At 41.9% G+C, this 19,841-nt stretch overlaps 1 protein-coding gene across 6 annotated transcripts in view; it reads right to left on the bottom strand.

Annotated features, from left to right (window-relative positions):
• Nucleotides 1-6,791: 6,791 nt before the first annotated feature.
• The window catches only part of casz1 (castor zinc finger 1), a 101,893-nt gene continuing 88,843 nt past the window's right edge, over nucleotides 6,792-19,841 (bottom strand). For 4 of the 6 annotated variants that reach the window (XM_015035155.1, XM_015035154.1, XM_015035152.1 and 1 more), the window contains 8 exons: nucleotides 18,324-18,446; nucleotides 17,916-18,236; nucleotides 17,478-17,676; nucleotides 16,307-16,478; nucleotides 13,547-13,695; nucleotides 12,806-13,055; nucleotides 11,764-12,135; nucleotides 6,792-10,093 (listed from right to left, as the gene is read on the bottom strand). In XM_015035155.1, coding sequence (XP_014890641.1) covers nucleotides 8,835-10,093; nucleotides 11,764-12,135; nucleotides 12,806-13,055; nucleotides 13,547-13,695; nucleotides 16,307-16,478; nucleotides 17,478-17,676; nucleotides 17,916-18,236; nucleotides 18,324-18,446 — 2,845 coding nt within the window. In that variant the 3' untranslated portion in view covers nucleotides 6,792-8,834. The remainder of the gene's footprint in view (nucleotides 10,094-11,763; nucleotides 12,136-12,805; nucleotides 13,056-13,546; nucleotides 13,696-16,306; nucleotides 16,479-17,477; nucleotides 17,677-17,915; nucleotides 18,237-18,323; nucleotides 18,447-19,841) is intronic. The other 2 variants (XM_015035156.1, XM_015035157.1) reach the window with 1 other exon arrangement.

Raw genomic sequence — 19,841 nt, 5'->3', positions numbered from 1 at the left:
CTCGACATTCTGTGAAAATGTGTCCATGTTGGATGAGGGAACAGAAATGTGGGAAGTGTGTTTTTTTTTTTTCTCCCCTCAGAGCAGCATTTCCCCAAATTTTAGTTCAATGACACGACTGCAACATCATCCATCACCCAGGACATCATCCATGTCCTGAAGCCTGTAGATGTGTCCAGGTCCACCACACCTTCACCAAACGCCTCAATGACCTTCTAGGTGCTCAGACATAATTTGTTTCTTATAGATCTACAATGTCATTTTAATATGTTTGATCATTTTAATGTTTTTTGTCTTTAGTATAAATTTGGGTCAAATGTAACGGCTAACTTTTTGAATTCACTGACATTCTTTAGTTTCTGACTTTTATGAATACACAGGGACGATTCAGAAGTCAGTGTCAATTTCTTAAAAACACTGAAGTGATCTTAAGCACTTAAGCAGCTTTTCCACCAAATGGAAACCTGCATTTCGTCTGAACAACTTCTTCCACAGTTTCATTATGATAATATGTTAGAGTATCATCAGCGTACATAGCCGTATTTGCATTACACACAAATTTATTTGATGTAAAAGGAAAAAAGCAGTAGCCCTAACACTGAGCCCTGTGACACACTCATATTACATGTTTTTAAATTAGACGTCACATTTTAACCATTGCACACTGTTGCCTGCCACCAAGGTATGATTTATCCAATATCACATGTCTATAATTTAACCCTTCCTTGGTCTTAAGAGATGTGGTTCTTAAGGCCAAGGTTATTTGGATGCCTGTGCTTTCTACACGAACTGTCCGCACACACGGGGTCACACTGGTCCCATGTGCACTTTTATGACGATCTTTTGGGTGTGATTTCGGAAACTGACAGTCTGACGGGTTAAATCCCCGCCCCCCGCTGTCTGACCGTGACATTTGCCGTGCTCCTCCAGAGCGTCACGCCAGAACTGCGGAAGGGTTAAGGAAATGTTCATTTGTTTAACAGTAGCTCGTGATTTACAGTGTGAAGGGCTTTGTGCTTTGAATTTGTGCCATTTTTTGCTAAGAAAAATTTGCCAAAATTGTTGCATGTAAAACGCTGGTAGAGAGAACGAGTCACTGCAGTGAAAGACGGTTCAACATAATATCTGACATCAAATTAAACAAGAGCGGACATTGTTTACTGACTAGGTGACACAAATGTCTGATGCAACCGGATTTTATTGACCGGTATCAGATTAAAAGAGACTGAATACAAACTTTCCAGATTTTTATTTGAAAAAGATTTTGTAAGACAAGAGTTATTTTCTTATCATCCAAATGGCTCTTATGTGACAAAATGTGAAAAAGTGAATAGTGTGAATAGTGAAGGCGCTGTATGTTCAATAAACACTCATGGATTTGAATAGCAGAATGGAATTTAAAGTAGTTTAAAAATAAACGATAAATTCTGCCCTGTAATAAACCCTGACATGACTGTGTGGACATAAAAACAAAAGAAACAATTGAAGCTTTTCAAAGAAAAACAATAAAAATGTTGTGAGTCATCACCACAATGATCAGATCAGCAGTTTCCGGCCGCTTTGTTCGGCTCCGTGTGTATGCGTGCACAGGGCCCGGAGCTGAATCCAGTTTCTCTGGTTTTTAGAGGTAAAAAAAACAAAAAAAAACAGAAGTACTGTTTGTTTTCATCAACTGAACATTCTGGCAAAAACTGTGAGAACAACCAGGGTTGTTATCTATGTGTCCTTTCTGAAAATGTGTTGAAAGGTAAAGATTCCTTCTAGATATACACTGCTCTCTGAAGAATATGACGCGTTCATGGAACAGAGAAAAAAATTGTAAAGTAGAAAAAAAATGTTGCCAGACTAGAGAGAATACATGCAGGTATTGTACTGTTTCACATAATATCTTTAAAAGATGACATATTTGTAAGAGGAATAAAGTGGAAGGAACATGAAGTCAGTTCTTGTAAAAAAAAAAAAAAAAAAAAAGCTCAACTAAAACCTTGCTCCCTTAATGTGGCTATGCATAAATGTGGAAACTATAAAATTCCCGGAAATCGTATGTTTTGTGGGCCAGATTGAGCGTTTGATGTTTGAAACAGTCTCATGTTGCATGTCAGACTTTACTTTTGCAGTCATTTTTTTTCCATACATGTGGAAATCCATGTTATTCTTGAAGTTTTAAACACAACTTTTTTTTTCTAGACTGTCACAGAGACTATACTGTTCTTTTGAATTACCTTTTTTTTTTTTGTCTATCTTTTGATCCCAGATCTCGGATGCCAGTAATATCACAGACCTCTGTCACATGTATTCAAGAGGAACAGCAGCGCATATGTAGGAGCAGAGCCACATAAGGCAAAGCCACATGTTTCGAAGGGGCCTGCATCCAATAAGGTCTTGTTAATGGTAAATTGGATGAGTGTGCGTCCAATTCTCCATTTCCTCCGAGGTGTCTCAGCAGCAACAGCTGCTACCAATGGCAAAGCTCCTTTTTTTTCCCAACCTCCCCCCCCCCCCCTTTTTTTTTTTTTTTTTTTTTTTTTTGCAGTGTGACAGGTCTTTCCAAAATAAGCTCATACACATGCAAAAATAGATAAATGAACATCTATTGGAAAAGGGCAGGGGATTTAAAGAGAGGTCTGACAGGGGCAGAGCGCAGAGAGAGATGTGAGGCATAGATGTCATCCAAAATCTTGAACTATAAATGGTCCAATGAAGCAGTAAAATGAGCGGGGCAGACGTGTTATATATAAGCAATACTCTGGACGCTCCACACCTGTGGGGTGCATCGGCAACAAAGATATTACGAGTCGGACTCTTGATACAAAACGGCTCTCTTGTTTTCAGAGACTGACCTGGATGGCATTACATTTTAGGCACAAACAAAAAAAGAATGTTGGGCATTATTATCACACCAAGTGATTCAAACATCAGCTGCAGCCGCCACACTGTCTAGATCAGACAGCTGTCAAGCTCTCTTAAAAAGAAGTCACTTTGGGTAGTTCAGCCTAAAGTTAGGGTTAAGGGGTTAAGAAACAGAGGGTACAAAGGCAAATAAAATGACATTCCCATGATTGAAGTTTGAGCTTTCTTTGCAGAAATTGCATTCAGAAGAAACTGTGATGTGACTTGCAGTTGGCTTGACGGTCTGTGAGATCTTATCTGTTTCTCCAAACTGGACTGACTCTCAGTCTGTCTGCATCAGGTAGGGCAGCTAGTGCTGCTAACTACAGAACATCTTTGAGGCATAGCTGAGGACTGACTGAAGGAGCAGCTCCTCATATGCTGAATTACTCTAACCGTGAGTAATTCAACCCCTTTGTCTTCATCAGGCTGAATTTATAACCAGGTGAAGTGCTGCCTTATGAATCATGCATTCACGAACCGCCATCAGATTCTAACAACGAAGAGCTTTTTGACTAAATAAAATATTATTCTCTAAGCTTTAGTTCTGTTTCTGGTCTCCGTCACCAATTCAAATAGCTGCGTTTGATCGGAGCCTTAACTGCGAAACATTCTGCTGTGTCAGAAAAAGTGCAGAAATTAACTGCAAGAACTGAAAATGATCACTTTCTCCATCACTTTCTTTGGTTGCTTAAATCATGCATTTTTCAGTTCACGACATCAATACCAGTTAAAAGAGATTCATCAAACCTTCAGAGATGAACATTGTGAGTTGATTGTTTCAGTTTGACCCTTGGCCAAAGTTCATCACTTTTTTAATTTGCTTATATTTTATCACTTAGCTTGACTGTAATCATTACAAATAGAAATATTTAAAGTGTTTCTTTATGACTATGTTTCGGTTCGTTGTTAAGGTTTTTAGTGTATTTATAATAAATCCACATTTTTTTTTTTTCTAATTTAAAAAGTATCAGGCAAACTCAGTCATTTTGGATTTCTGTGAATTATAGTAACTCTATATTAAGATATTTCCATAATAAAATGTCTTTAAAAGCAGATCAGATTGCAAATACATTATAGTGTAGTGCAGAAATAAAACATGAAATGAATATCACTTCTTAACATTTATTTATTTTGAAAGTGTTGGTTTTCCTAACATATTTAAATATAGTTTAAAATGGTCTACTTCATCTTATAGTGGTAATTTCAACACTCCCAAAGACAATACTGATCCTGTGTGTTACCATGTAACCAGTCCTTATTTTTGAACACTATATTTTCACTAAATTCAGAGATCGACCAGCTCGGCAACTCTTAGAGCTTTCTCTTTCTCCTCATCCTTTCTGTTGGCAGTCTGCTGTCATTTTTCCTCTCTGAGCTCTTCCCGCTCTCGGGTCTATTACTGCGGGACTCAGGAACAGGCAGGCGGTGGGTCCAGGGCGCGCAAATCTCCATAAATCCTTCCACAGCGGCCACCCTCTTCAGGCTGTGCTCAACAATATCTGTCTTCATCAAGGAGAGCACAGGCCCGGCCACCTGCTTTTCCTCTGTTCCTCTCCCTCCTCGCCGCCTCCCTCCCCGCTTTGTGAACTTAATAAAAGCTGCCATTAAGCAGCGCTTCATCTGTTTGAGCCCTAATCTGCCTTATAGGCATCATGTGACCACATATGCAGCACACACCTGTCGTTGGATGTTCCCAGGCCTCAACTGTTGCCTCTCCACGTTGCTCACACGCTCACCCAACCTGTTCCTGGCACATCAACCAACGGCGTGTCAGGCAACAGCCTCCACACACAGTTGGCACTCACGACATGTGCAACTTCTACTAGTTTACTATCAGGTTGTTTTTTTTTTTTTTTTTCTTTTTTTTTTTTTTCGTTATAAAGCAGAAGTTTCCCATTTAAAACACCAACGCTTGAAAACACGCCTAAAGGTATTCAGCTTGTTTTTATTTCAGGGAGTAAAAGCGTATCTTCAAATCGGACATGCAGAAATGAAATAAAAACAAAAGTATAGCACAACGGAGATTAACAGCACAGTACTCAAGTGGAAATAAGCAAGTAGAGGGAAAGTGAAAGTAGAGCAGAAGAGAAAAATTCAACCTGTATTTAAGAAGAAAAAAACACACAACAAACTTCATTGTAGATTTAAAAAAAAACAAACAAAAAAAAAGATATATATATATATATATATATATATATATATATAAAAGCTTCAATAAATCTAGCTAAACTGAATGCTAACCCCAGATGGCTTTGAGTCTAAAAGTGCAATAAGTTTTACAAAATGTGAAATGAAACTGCGGCTGTCTTGTGAAAGCTCTGCAGCACTCGAAACAGGCCTGTTTATTTCTTCATCGCCTTTTTTACGCCATCCTTTTAATCTGTTAATTAAAGCAGTAAAATGATCATTTCAGCAGCAGCCTATGCAGGTTTTGGAGGTCATTTCTGTCTGGTTTTGATTTTAATGTTTATTCCTTTTTATTTATATACAGGATGCCAGCTGGCTGACAGATGGCGATGCCTTTACCCGCCTTTTTTCCCCCTTTTTCTTTTTTTTTTGCAGCTATTTCCCTTTTTTTAAATAAAAAACATCAGAAGGAAGAGAAGAAGGAAGGACAGGAACAGCTGTAGACGAGGCGACAGAGACAGCCAGCACACTGGCCTCTGGATGACATGAGGGAGTGGGAGGGGAACCCAGCACACGCCTCAGGGCCAAAAGGAGAAGAAAAAAAAAATCAACCAAATAAAAAAATAATAAAACAAAATGCACCCTGATAACACTGCGCTGCAGAGAGCCGGTGTCTTTAAAGTATTTATGCCCTGTAAACGGTTTCCTATTGTGTCACGTAACAACCAGAAACAAATGTATTTTATGTGGCTCTTATGTGACAGATTAACACATTTACTCAACAAGATGAATGCTACTGAGTCCAAACTGGAATCTATCTCAGGACTTTGACTAGTCCATTCTAACAGTACACAGTGATACTCTAACCACCACTATCATGTTTCGCTGTGAGGACGGAGCGTTCTCCACGTTTTGAGTATGTAAGTTCCAGCTTGGTCCCATTTGACCAAAGGATCTTTTTCTTATGACTTTCTTTCTACCTATACCTTTCCTTTCTTTTTAGTAGTCTTCAATGAAAGCCAGACTGCAAAAGACACATGACTGAAAGGTAACTATAGACTCCCCAACCTGAGCTGTCGATCTCTGCAGCTCATCCAGAGTTACCATGGACTTGTCTGTTGCTTCTCTAATTAATCCTTTCTTTGTGCAGCCAGTCGAGATAAGTAAGTTTGCATTTGTGCCGTATCCTTTCTAATTTAAACAGGTTATGGTGATACAATGAAAAACAAAAAAAAATTTCAAGGGGTGTAAATACTTTTGGGAAGCAAAAGGTTCTGAAGTGAAGAAGCCCTGATTTATATATTTTTCCCTATTCTTGCTGTTTTTTCTTCAGTGCTCAATTGATGTCTTTAAATTAAGTGAGAAAATCCTCCAGTTGGGTTTCAACAAAAGAGAAAATATTTGCAACTGGTGCTCAGGGTGTTGGTCTAAAGTGGAGCACAGAACCACTTTTCCCCTCAGGCTGGATCGCTGTCAAGCACTACATGTTCGCTGTCATAATAATCACAGTTTCTTTATTTTTTTTCTCAACATTTTACTCCTCCGCACACACACACACACACACGCACAGCCACGCACACGCACACACACACAAGATCCAAGTTACGTTGGTAACTGATGAGCAAACAAAACAAATGCCGGCTCCCGCTTTGCAACAACGTCCCAGGAGACAGTTCAGTCTGTGAGCGAAGACGGCCAAGGTGGAGACGAACTGAGGATTTCAAACTAATAAGAGCAGAAGTAAATAAAATAAACAGGAAACACCCAGGGAATGAATTCAGATCAGTGTATTTGAGTTTTGAGCTTCTGGCAGAGTTTGGAAAACAGAAAGATGAATGAAAACATAAAAAGCTGACTCACACAAGCAAACTATAATGAGGCTATTTGAATCTTTAACCTTTTTTTATTAGTCATTTCTCCTTTTTAGGGATTTTCTTCTTTAAAGGAACCCGTTCATCAAAGAGCATTTTGTTCATATATAGGTATTTTTTTACAGAGGAAAATACTGTACAACCTTTTTTTTTCCCTTTTTCTTTTTTTCTTCTCAAAACAATATCCAGAGGAATATCACTTACACACATTATTATTATTCCCTATATCATGATCATTTATTTCCAATGCCAAGCTCAGGAGATAATTCAGTGTGTCCACTCCTCAGTCGTACATGTTTGCTCAATAAAAAAAAACCCAAAGCAAGGTTCTGACAGATTTATAATTTAGCGCTACAATAAGCGAAGCATTTTACGAATTCTTTAAAAATCACAGTTCATCTTAGTGTTTCATATCAGAAGGCGCCTTTTTCTTTTCTTTATTTTTTGGCGCGACACAGTTCCTATTTTTTTTTTTTAATATAATTTCAAGCCGTCCAATCACAGAAGAAGCAAAAAATAAAAACAAGTTCTTAAATAAACCACAGAACAACAGTTTGTTGTCACACTAACATCTATTTGTGCATAAAAGCAAAAAAAAGTGAACTAAAACATCTTTAAAGCAAATTCCCTGTTAAATGATATATATCATTCTTAATTTCTTTTTTTTTTTCCTGTTTCAGACGGTAAAAATGAACCTAAAAAGTGCAATAACACCCTAAAAATTTTTTCTCATTTGGAAGAACACATAAATATTAAATAAAAAGCATTACAACAGGAGCTCAACCACAGCCATAGTGAATGGAAAAAAAAAAAAAAAACTAAACAAAAACAAAATAAAAACCTTAAAAAAAAATGCCATCTGGACATTTTTTGCGGTCTGTACATTTTCAACATATAACACACTTCCCTGATGCTTCCTCTGTGGCTGCATCCGACCCCTTCCTCCCCCCCCAAAACTGAACATCACGACCCCCCCCTGCCTCGCTCGCTCGAACGTCAATATGATCTCAAAAAAAGAAAGAAAAAAAAAACCAACAAATTTTTTGATGCAAAAGATGCAAATGTTAACAAAAACATTGTTAAATATACTCAGGAGTTATCTGTCATCACCGTTTTCTTCGTGGTCAGCTAATATAAAAGTGCACTATTCACGCACAAACTTGATTCCTCCACTGGGGGCGGTGGGCCGGGTTACAAAGTACGCTTTGCACTGGGCTTTTTTTTAGCAGATTTCAGGGAGAGAGAACTATTGAGGTTGAGATAGACCCGACTTGTCGGTCAATCTCATGTGAGAACAAAGTATACCAAAGAGAAGGGAACAAGTAGCTCCTTTCTCTCAGTGTCTAGCAACAATAATTAATAATAACAATAATGATAATAATAATACAGAACTAAAGATCAAATTATGAAACACATCCTGCTCCTCTTAGTGATTCACATCCCTTTTTCTTTGCAGTTCATGTCGCCAGAAGTTTTCCTTTTTCTCAATAATCATCATTCGTACACGCACACGCACCCACACGCACGCACGCACACACCTACATATATAGTTATATAGAGAGATTTGTTTTTGTTTTTCTAAAGTGTTTTTTTTTCACACACAAAAAATGTGAAAGAAATAAAAATAAATTAAAGTCAAACATGCACGCACACAAAAAAGACTGATGTGTAGTAAAATGCTTTACACGGCTGCCCAAAATCTGTGTCTATGTCTTGTTTTTTTTTTTTTTTTTTTTTCTTTAATGCATAATTGAATCCATAATGTTGGTCGTTTTGTAAACATCTCGATGAATCGTTTCCGTGGGCCCGTCGTTTTCCGTCACACCGGCGCCGCTACTGTTGCTGTTGTTGTTTTTGAGCGTGATGAATGAGGCCACTTTCTGTTCATTGGTGGTACACAGAATGTTTCTGCAGTTCCTACAGTCCCCTCTGGGTTTGATTGTTTTATGGGTCAGCATCTTGCTTTTCCAACTGGGAAGTATCAGTGTGGTTCACGGAAGCACCGAAGCCCTCGCCGTTGTCCTTGTCGCCGTCAGGCTCCTGCGCTGAGTCGTCGTTCGAGTCAGTGTTGAGCTCATCCTCTTCTTCCTCCTCGTCCTCCTCCTCCTCCTCATCCTCGTCCTCCTCCTCGGCGTGCGCCTCCTCGTCTGGAGACAGGTCGTCCTCGGCTTCTCCGGATGTCCCCGTGTCGTCCAGCTGGGACTTGGCGTTGTGCGCCGGCCGCGCCGCGTCGAGGTGCAACTTCTTGCTGAGATCCAGTGAGTCGCTGAGGCCCAGACCGGCGGCGTTCTTCAGGAAGAAAAGGGAGCTGCTGGTGTTGGTGCTCAGGTTGAGGGAGCTGTCGAGGCTGATGGAGGACGGGGGGTAAGAGTGGTTGTAGTTGGAGGCGAGGCCCCCCGGCTGGTAGATCATGGAGGGGACGCTGCTGTTGATGTTGTGGGACAATCCGTGGAGGCCGCCGGGCGAGGACGTGGACACGCCCAGGGAGGCGGGAGCGACCGGCGCCATGCTCCCGACAAGGTGGTGCAACCCCTCCTGCTTGGGCGACACGGACGGCAGCTCGCCCCGCTCCTGCTTCTCGTGCTTCCTCTTGTGGGAATCCATCTGGGACATCCCCACCACCGTGTGCTTGCACTCGGGGAAGGTGCAGTGGAAGTGCGAGCACTTGAGCTTATATTTGCAGTCGGGAACTTCACAGTCGGCACTGGAGCTGAACTGGCAGAAGCCGGCGGCGCTGATCACGTCTTGCTTGCCGTGGTGCTTGCGGTGGGCCGTCACCTTGGTGCTGTCGGTGCAGCGGAAGCCGCAGCGCAGGCAGTGGAAGTGGGTGCTGTTGCCCGAGAACTGGCAGTCGGGGAAGTTGCAGCTGAGCGAGGACTTGAAGCGCTTGAAGTCGTCCAGCACCAGGTTGTCCACGCGGTCGTGGTGCTGCGCGTGCTTGTACATGTGGGTGCGGCCGCAGAACTTGTAGCCGCAGTTCTCGCGCGTGCAATGGTAGTGGGTCACCTTCAGGGAAAACTGGCAGCTCGAGTCCTTGCAGTTCTCGTACAGGTCGTAGCGCCGGAAGCCCTCCAGCATCATCCCCTCGTCCAGCATCTTCCGAGACGATGGGGTCTTGCGGCGTTTGCCGAACGGAGACATGTCCTCGATGATCCAGAAGCGCTTCTTGGCGCCGGTGGCCGTGGGAATGGAGATGGTGTTGCCTGGAGAGAAAGAAGCGAGCGCATTAAAGAGTAATCAGTTTGGCTCACAAAGTAAAACCCACAAACTACAAGCAAATTACTGTCTGGGTTAAAACTCTGATGTTGAACTCTCCCCAGCCAGAAGTGGCTCGCAGCTGAGTAAGCGCACAAAGCCATATTTATTTTTTTTCTTTTCCCTTTCCTAATTCCCAGAATGATTAAAGGAGTGGGGAAAGGATGATAGATTGACTGTGGAACATGACACTTTTACAGAGTGTCTCCAGCCCCCAAACAAAAGAGGGAGCGGCGAGTCCTAACCAACCCTCTTATCTATGTGTTGTTTTATGAGGGGCACCCACCTTTTGCGGCACCCTGGGGTCACTGCTAATGATGCGATCCCTGTTCTGCACGACAGGAAACAGTGGGCCTCGATAAAACTTGAGGCGTGATTAAAATAAGAAGCTGCTGATGCAGCCTTGTTAATGGAAACTAAACAAGGCCCAGGCTTCGTGGAACAGGTGCCAAATTTACTGCTCTGTCTCTCGGTGCAAAAGTAAAAGCACGCACCGATGTGTCATTAGAGCAAGCATGCATGTTTATCCTGTTGCTGCATAATACAGCGCTGGTGAGAAGTTTCGATACACTAACCATGGGCATGAATGTATTAATAATAATTCTGTGCCTTTATGTTTTTGTAACAAAATGTATTTTATCCAGGAAGTGATGATGCCACACACACTGCTCTGCTTAGCAAAATTGGTTGAGTAAATTAGTTGGTTTTTACCAATCAGGCGTCACAAGACCATATGCGATTTCATAGCGATCTCAGGTCGGTGGTCTCTCCCAGAAGCATGATTTTATCTTCCCAAAACCAGTTTTAATGTAGATTTCAGATTTTATTTCTGATAGAACATCCAATTCTACCCAAGTTTCAACCATCTCAATCGAACTGGTTATGATGCTCAACGAACCCACAATGTTCAACCTAGTATGAAATGGAAACAGCGTCCTTCTCCATAGTAAAGCAAGTTTTGTGTCATGATGGAATGAGGTCAGGCTGATTAAAAATAAACACCTGACATTTCAAGCAAACGCCATTTGCATAAAGGTATTTTGATCTGGGGAGGCAAAAACTGAGCTTTTAGGTAACTGAACCAACTATCAAGCATGGTGGTGGCAGCATCATGAATATTTCACAACCAGGGATTTCTTTGGAAATCGTCAGATTAACCTCAGGAGAGACGATTTGGTGGTCCGTTATCAAGATGACCCCAAACAAACTTTAAAGCTGATATTGGAATAAATAGACCAGCTTGTTGGATGGCTACAAAATGTGAACGTTTTCAGCAACTTAAAGCACATTTATCCAAACATCGTGGGTGTATATTTGCACATTTTAACCTGCATGTATAATTATGACTGTTTGGATTAGAAAAACTCCACAAAAAATAAAAATAAAATCAAACTTGTGGACCAAATTTGAGTTTTCAAAAAAAGTTGAAGCTAAAATAGTTCAATCACATCATTAGAGGCCCAAAATTAAAATAACATGCATGCTGATGGTGAGTGTACATAAACCTGTGACTGATTCTGATAAAAAAACAAACAAACAAACAAACAAAAACAGTTAAAACTCTGCACAGGGCTCAGTAAATGAGAGTGACAGCTGCAGTGTTGGTTTGGATAAGTACCTGCAGCATCCTGTACTATAGGGACGTCATTTTTAACTGGAGACGGAGTGGCAATGATGGGGCTGAAAGCTGGTGTGTTGGTTGGCATGACAACACTCCGAGTGGCTCCCAGAGAGGCGCTGAGCAGAGAGTATGACAGACAGGATGGAGAGAGGAGGTATGGGAGCGAGGGCAGAGGAGGTCGGAGAAGAGCGGGAGGGAGAGACGGGGCCTGGGACTGGAGGCCAGGCTGAGGAGCGGAGGGAGGAAGAGGTGGTGGAGGAGGAGGAGGAGGAGGAGGCGGTGGAGGAGGGGAGGAAGGAGGCGCGTATTGGGTGGCACTAGTGTCAGCAGGGGTGGTGGGAGCAGAAGAGGTGTTGGGGTAGCCTTGTCCTGGAGAGACAGGTTGACCAGAAGGGGGTGAAGGACAGGCGAGAGGGGAAAAACAAGTACACCAAAACAAGGGGCCACATCACACACACACATACACACACACACACACACACACACACACACACACACACAGAGGGATGGGAGGTAAAAAAGGAGAAAGATAAAAGATAAGAGAATGATACAAAATGAGGCCCATTCAAAGACAAGTAACCCAAACACCAGCCAAAACAACAATGATGAGAGTCGTGGATCGTAACGGCAACGCGTGTAGGAGCGTGAGAATCGCAGCCAGGCTTAAGATTTAGCACAAACAAGAGGAGGATAAAAAGATACACTTCACATAGTTCAGCAAACTTACAAGTGCTAAAGCTGACGGGATGATGTCAGGCCAGGAGAAAATGCGATAAAGTACACTAAGATCGATAACCGCTGATGTACAGAATGGATGTTTTATGACGATGACAAAGCAAAACGTCAAACGTCTCCTCAACGAATCAGGACAAAAGAACGCTGCGATGTCATCAACCTCAGAAGTAATTATGACTCGCGTCTATTGATTGTAAGCCAAAACTACTGATAATCATGACACATATGAGTAACAAATGGCTGAGATTAACGTGAGTGAGGCCGAATGTGCGAGTTGGCTTCTTTGAATTCACCGTCCCCTCACCTGCCGGAGAGCTGTCGTTGCCCACAGGTGTGCTGGTGCAGCTCCGGTCCTGGTTGGAGGACTCGGAGGAGAGGCCCAAGGGGCTGCCTCCTCCTCCGCCTCCTCCTCCCATGTACTCCAGGTAGTCATCGGTGTCATCCATGACGGCGGAGGAGAAGCCGGAGGTGATGCCCGCCTGAGACGCCACGGGCCCGGACATCAAACCAGAAGCGTGTTGCATCTCGTCCGCCCTGTGGCCGAGCGACATCACCTGAGGAAAAACAAACAACATAAAAAGTTATCATAACTGTACAGAAGCATGCGAGACAGGCTTTATGAGTCATAATGCAGCTGGCGAACAACCAAGTATTTCTCAAGACGTTTTATTTTTTTGTTGAAAGAATATGTTCTTGTCTTTTGAAAGCAGCAGAACAAAAAAGAAAAAAAAAATAAACACACCGAACAAGAAAATCTACATGCTTAAATGAGCTTAAGGTACATCCTGTGCTCTGATGGAAAGGTGTGACAGCCCTGTGCATCACTATGTGTGGAAATTTCAGTAAAAAACAGTCATTAAGGGTTTGTCATTGACTGGTATGACTGGAAATGAGAATTTTATCTCGTTTTCTCGCAGAACACCACGTCTTTCCCTGAATCTGACTCATAGAACAGGAAACCCGAAGCAAGTCATGCGCACACACAAACAGAAAAATCTTGATGAAGACTGGGTTTGAACGTCTTCCTCTTGGTAGTGTTTCGTACCTGAGAGGGGACTCTGTCGAAGTTCTTTCCCAGCATCCTTCTCATGTGTTTGCGCGCGTGCGAGGTCATCTGGTGCTTGAGCAAGAAGGAGAACTGGCAACCTTCTCGGATGCAGTGGAAATGGCTGTTGACCTGGTTGTATTTGCAACCTGGAGAAAATAAAGCAGCTTTACTGTTAAAAGGTTCTGTTGAATTGATTGTTGTAAGCAGTTAATAGCTTAGCTGCAAAGCCTGTTACGATTGCTCGTCACTGGAGGATGTTGCTCACGGCTAGTCCGAGATGGACAAAGAACAAAGCAGACTTTGATGGTACTAAAGCAAGTCCAATCTCAACCAAAAATGAAAATAAATAAATAAATAAATAAATATATATATATTTTTTGCTTTATCAGTACTTCAGTTTCATCCCTGACAATTACTCTAAAGGAAAAAGCTTTACATGTTACACGTTCTCATGTTCCATGCAGGATGATCATTTATGACGCACCTCCTCCTTCCACTATTTCCTGTATAATCATCTGCATCTGTTCAAATAAACGCCCAATGCAAACATGATGACGGTTTAAAGATTTATGACATAGCATTTTCTCTAAGATTTACATCAGTGTAGTTTTCTTCAGGACAGTAAATGGCATGTCAGGTTGGGTTTAGACCCTAGCAAGATTAGCCATTAGCTTTAGCCAACTAGCCAGATCAATACTCACACTCAAACTCAGAGCTTACCTTTTACAGAAACGCAAACAAACTCTTAATTTGTCTTTGACTAATTATGCCACATGTGAAACAACTGCTAAAGCGTGTTTAATTTGCTTTTTCTTTTGTTCTAATATTTATTTAAGAGAGTTAATCTGAAAGGAAACTTTACATGATCCGTTGTCAATACAGGCTCCACACAAGGAGACCATTGGTGATGCATCACTTCCTATCTCCATTTTCCATGCAAATAATATTGAACTTTTGTCTAAGTAGCCTCCAACAACAGTTCAAAGGTCATAAAATACCAGTGGCGTAAAATGCTACGATGTTTGTGAGACTGGAGAAATCCTAATACCAAATGAAGTCTGCTTTGGTTCGTTTTGAGCTAGCCATTAGCTTTAGCCTCTGAGACTGAGTAATCTGTATTTAATCTAAAGGAAGATGTCAAGAGAGTTATCTCCAGCAGATATTAAATGATATCTAGCTTGAAAAATTTAGAACTATCCCTTTAAACTCTCTCTTTGCAGATTAATTTGTCTTTGACGCGTAGCGAGGCATCTGAAAGTAAGTAGAGCGCTAAAGGCCACATTACCAACGTGAGGGCGTTCTGATTAGATTAAATGCAAAGAGAAATATTTTTAGTCTTCTTTTTTTCCCCCCCTTTTTTTAATTTCATGATATGGCTCCGACAAAAGAGGGATTGGGTTTCAAAGTGTTTCGGAGTGTACATGTAGGAGGAATATTAGATCAATGGTGTCACACTGAGCAAGTCAAGGCTTCTGTGCACTAAACCTGTGGAGCTCTTTTATTACACTGACATGCTTTATTCAATTAGGAATTTACATAAATAAATTCTCATTTTCTGTGGGCCAATAATGCACACACATCCCTCCAAACCAAAGTAAATATACGATTATTACCATATTAAATTCATTTCTCAAAGTATCTCCGTTGTCGTTTCTCCTTTTGTTCTGAATTGTTTCTGCTGTCTGCTTCACAGTCTTCTGCTCTTTCCTCTTGTTTTAAAACTAGTCTAGCTCTAATTGCTTTATGATTTCAAATTAAATGATTGTTCCGTTTTTGTGCCTGTTAATCAAATACCATTATATAAAAGCAGGCAGAAATAATTGAAAGAGTAACATGCTGGGCAGGTGCTAGCATGTCAGTAACCATGGCACCAGGTTTAAGAGAAAAACATGCCTGTGTCATCAAATAGCTCCTGCGCACACGCGCCGGTTTCAGACACGCAAAGTTGAGCAAATAACAGTAACCCCCGTGACACAGAGGCCCTTTTGTGAGACAGAAACCAGGTAACATCATCAGCGGTGTTCAGTTTAATGTTGCTGCCATGGATACTGGCAACCCATCAATTCTTTATGACTAGAGCGCCGGCGATGGTAATCCTTTCTGCCTTTTTTTTTTTTCTCCCCCCGCCAGCCCAAACAATGCAGTTGGCAGATCAGACTGGGGACAAAAAACAGCTGTTTAGGGCCCGGTTTTGTTTGCTTTGTTTGTGAAAAGCTTGTGTAACTGCCTGACAAAAAGAAAAAAAAAAAAAAGAAGAAAAAAGAAAAACAGATCACTTTTAATTCATTTTCTGTGCGATGGCAGCGGCGGCTGAGAGGCAACACAAACAGGCTCAACCAGACAAGCAAGATAATTAACAAACACAAACCTAATTGCTCATTTCTGACGCCGGCAGAAGAAAAGAGGAAAACAACCTGGATGTGATTGCCCTCTTTGACATTATTGCTCATATAGTTGCGCAGGCAAGACTTCCTCTGGGACTCGAGGTCGGCATTGTGAATATGCAAAAATGTGGCGACAAAATCTGCGAAGCGGGCCTTGTTTCGTGCCCTTTTAAACCGCTCTCACAAAGCACGACGCTGTGTTTGCCAACACCGGGCTCTCTCCCTTTGTAAACACAGAATATCCTCTTGCAACAGCCAGTAGAAATCAATGTACATCTCTCTCTCTCTCTGCGCAACTCCTTTTAATCCTCGAATCAAAAGCCGCTCAAAAGTTTTCTTACATATGGAGGATGAGAGGGATGTTCGCTCTTACCCAGCCTCCCACACTCCTCCCTCTTAGTGAAGTACTTGAAGCCGTTGGCGGCGCGGCGCTCTGCCTTCTCGTGCTTCTTGATGTGCCACGGCAGCTTGGTGGTGATGTTGGTGACGAAGAAGCAGCCTGGCCTCAGACAGTGATAGTGGCCCCTCATCCTGAACTCGCAGTGCTGCAGCCGAGACAGAAGAAGAAGAAAAATCAAATCTACCGCTAAGCTTTTTCCACGTAAAACTTCCAGACTTTTCAGGCCAGAAGTTAAATAGAAATCGTTTTAGCTTGTTTTAGAATAGATAAAAGTTCACTGTAAACCCGCACCCCTGCAAAAACCAGATTGAAAAAAGAGAGAAAGAAACAAAGAACAACAAGCAAGAAGGTAAGAAACAATATATTGATAAAACATTTAGACTTATCCAGATCAGAAAAACACTGAAATGAAATTTCAAACTTTCCTATAGTTTTCCAAAAACTTGACCGATTGGATTCAACGCACCTATTGTGCAGCATCTTCTATTTTCTGGTTATTTTGAGGTACAATTATTTTTTTTATTTATTTATTTATTTTTAGCTTTAAGCTTGTCAAAAGCTTCCCCCATTCGTGTCTGCACCACCATCTGTTTCTGAGGCCCACATCCCAGAGGACCGGGCCAAATAAGATCTGCTCAGTTCAGGAGATGGGAGGCTAAAAGGAGGCGGACGGGGAGCAGAAGGAGGAGGAGGGGGTCGGCGGGAGGGACTTTCAGTGAGACGGGTGATTTTCGACACATTAATGAATTCATTTAAACGGTTTTCGAAATACTGGCTCATGAGAGCAGGCAGGGGGGATGCCATTTAGGTTTGATTTGCCAAGCATTCCCCTGATTTTTGCCCTATTCCAGACAGCCTTGTTTACTGTGCAAGTGACAATGATTTATTGGGTAATATCAGCTAAATTGGCCTTTTCTGAGGGGAGAATGCGGCAGTCAAAATGACATCATTGACATATAAACAGGCATTACTGGGGTGAGTCGACTGTCTTTCTCAGCGGAGATGGAAGACGGGGAGCAGTGGTTGTGAAAGCCTTGAGTCAAATAAGCTCAAATACTGGTCTAATAGATAGCATACTTCATGCTTAGAAACCTCCAAGAGATGACAGGCAGTGATCCCACTCCTGAGAACCAGCTGCACTCACCTGGTTGGGACAGAGACACTGCAGGGAGTAGTAGGAGAACTGGTCGCGGACGTTGACCAGGTTGTTGTTCGGGTTGATGTGGTCCAGACAGTGGGACTCCGCCTTTCCGGAGGTCTTGCACACATACTTGCAGTTCCCAAACAAGCAGTGGAAGTGGAACTTGTTTGAGTATTTGCAGTCAGTAGCCAAACAGGGATCACTACAGAAAAAAAAAGAGGTGTTGTTATGTAGGTTACTGGCTTAAAATCAAATTCTCCAGAGATAACAGGGACACTTCAAGACAAGGAGAAAGTTTATCTCCTCGTCTTGCTCGTTCATTTACGTGGATGCCCAAATCCAGGTAGTTTTGTAACTGTGGCATGCTGACAACAATATCACATTACAAAGCTCCAAGTGGTACAAATGCTTTTGCAAGGTACTGTAGAATATGCTACGTACTTTTCCTGAAATTGCAGAAAACCAGGTTTGACTTGTGGCTTGGCGTTCTCCAGGGAGGTGGTGGCCAGAGGCGAGTTTGCGGGGAGGTTGGGCATTGAGGCCGGCATCTGAGGGATGCTGCCGGTCAGCTGCTTCCAGGCCAGCAGGGATGGAGGAGGAGAGCTGTAGCCACCAGAGGACGTGAGGTTTGCCACGTCCATGGAGGGATTGCTGGCTATAGACACGGGGGCGACGGGTTGCGGCGGAGCTGCTTCGCCGGCTTCTTTGCCGTCGCTGAACGGAGACTCCGGCTTTACTTTCAAGGTGGCTCGAAGGTGGAAGCTGAAAGAGTGGCAGCTTCCGTTTTTTTATACTGATCAACAAAGCAAAGAGCCATATTTTCCAAACAAGAGGCGGTGTGACACTCACTTAGCATGTTTTATGGCCCCGTCCACAGTGCTGAAGAGGGCCCCACAGTCCTCTACCAGGCAGTGAAAGTGCACCTTATGGAGAAAGTCGCACTGTGCCTCACAGAAGTCATCTGTGTCAAACCTTTGTATTAGAGGATAAAAAAAAGACATGTAAATGTACTGCTTTCCCAACAAAGACGACAACTCGTTCAGCTTCTCATAACAGTTTCAGTAAAGACTTTCAGTTTTGTCATACAGTAAGCCAAAACAAATTCCTGCAAGATTGGATTCTTTACGCCTTTGGGGGTTTTCCTGGCATATAAATCTTTACGTCATGTACAGTGATATGTGCCCTAAACAGTTTACTGTCATTTTCAAATGTCATTCTGGGATATTAACATACATATTCCGCCTTATGAATTTCAGCTGTTTTTGCTTTTATGTCACGTTTCATCAAACCGATTTCAGTACAAAACAAAGATATAAGCAAACAAAATGTGTTTTTAAACGATGGTTTTACTCATTAAAGGGGAAAACCTATCTGAACCAACTCAGCTTATTGAAAAAGTACCAAAAAAAAAATCACACCCCCTTGTTAGATTATGAATTAAGTGTGATTAACCACATTTTTACGAAATTTGATTTCAGCTTCCCCAACAACAATAATGACTGAACACTGCCTCATCTTAAGATTCAAGAAAGCACTTAAATACCACATTCATGACAGCAAAAAGTAGACGACAAAAAGCGAAAAAACAACACGTCATATCAGGATCTAAGTAGGTATAAGAACAAATTCAGAAAGTCTGGAAAGAGTTATAGAGATATAGAGTTATAGTTAGTCATTTGAAAGTCCAGCGAACCAGACCAAGAAAACATTGATCTTAGGTCAACCTTCTCAGCATTAGCAAGCCGACCAAAATTACTCAGAGTAGTCATCAAAATCTTATCCAGGAGGTCGAAAAGGAAACCAACTAAAATAACAAAAGGCACTCCACATTTGCCAGTAAACAACTAAAAACAGCATCATATCCACAGGTACACAACTCAAGCATAAAGCTGGACAATGACGCAAAGCTATGAAAGGGTCAACAAAACTAAAATAAATGTTTTGGAGTGACGTAGTCAAATGAGATGCTATAACGTGAGCTAAGTGCTACAGTAAATCCCAGTTGTGACTGAATTGATTCTGTGAAGAAGGGAGGCCCAAACTCCTCTGTAGTGCCGCAAAAGACTCATTTCCAGTTAAGAAAACCAGTTTATTTCAGTTGATGCTATAAAGAGTGGCACAACCAGTTTTTAGGTGTAACAGGCAATTGCGTCTCTCGTAGGGCCAGTCGTGTTTGGATAGCTGCTTTCCTCGTTACAACTGAAATTTTAAAAACTACTTGTATTGACTCCGTGAGGGTGCGAATGCTTTTTTTTTTTTTCACAGTGCAGAAAGTGTTTTTTTTTTTTTTTTTTTTTTTTTTTTTTTTTTTTTTTTTCACGCGGGGGTTTTTTTTCCCAGATGCCATGTTGTGTTTCTCGCCTTTTC

The sequence above is a fragment of the Poecilia latipinna genome, unplaced genomic scaffold, assembly GCF_001443285.1.
Source record: "Poecilia latipinna isolate Pla-1442-1.1 unplaced genomic scaffold, P_latipinna-1.0 Scaffold326, whole genome shotgun sequence".
Lineage (NCBI taxonomy): Eukaryota > Metazoa > Chordata > Actinopteri > Cyprinodontiformes > Poeciliidae > Poecilia > Poecilia latipinna.
Note: the sequence above shows the minus strand (reverse complement) of the source record. Positions and strands in the feature narration are given on the sequence as shown.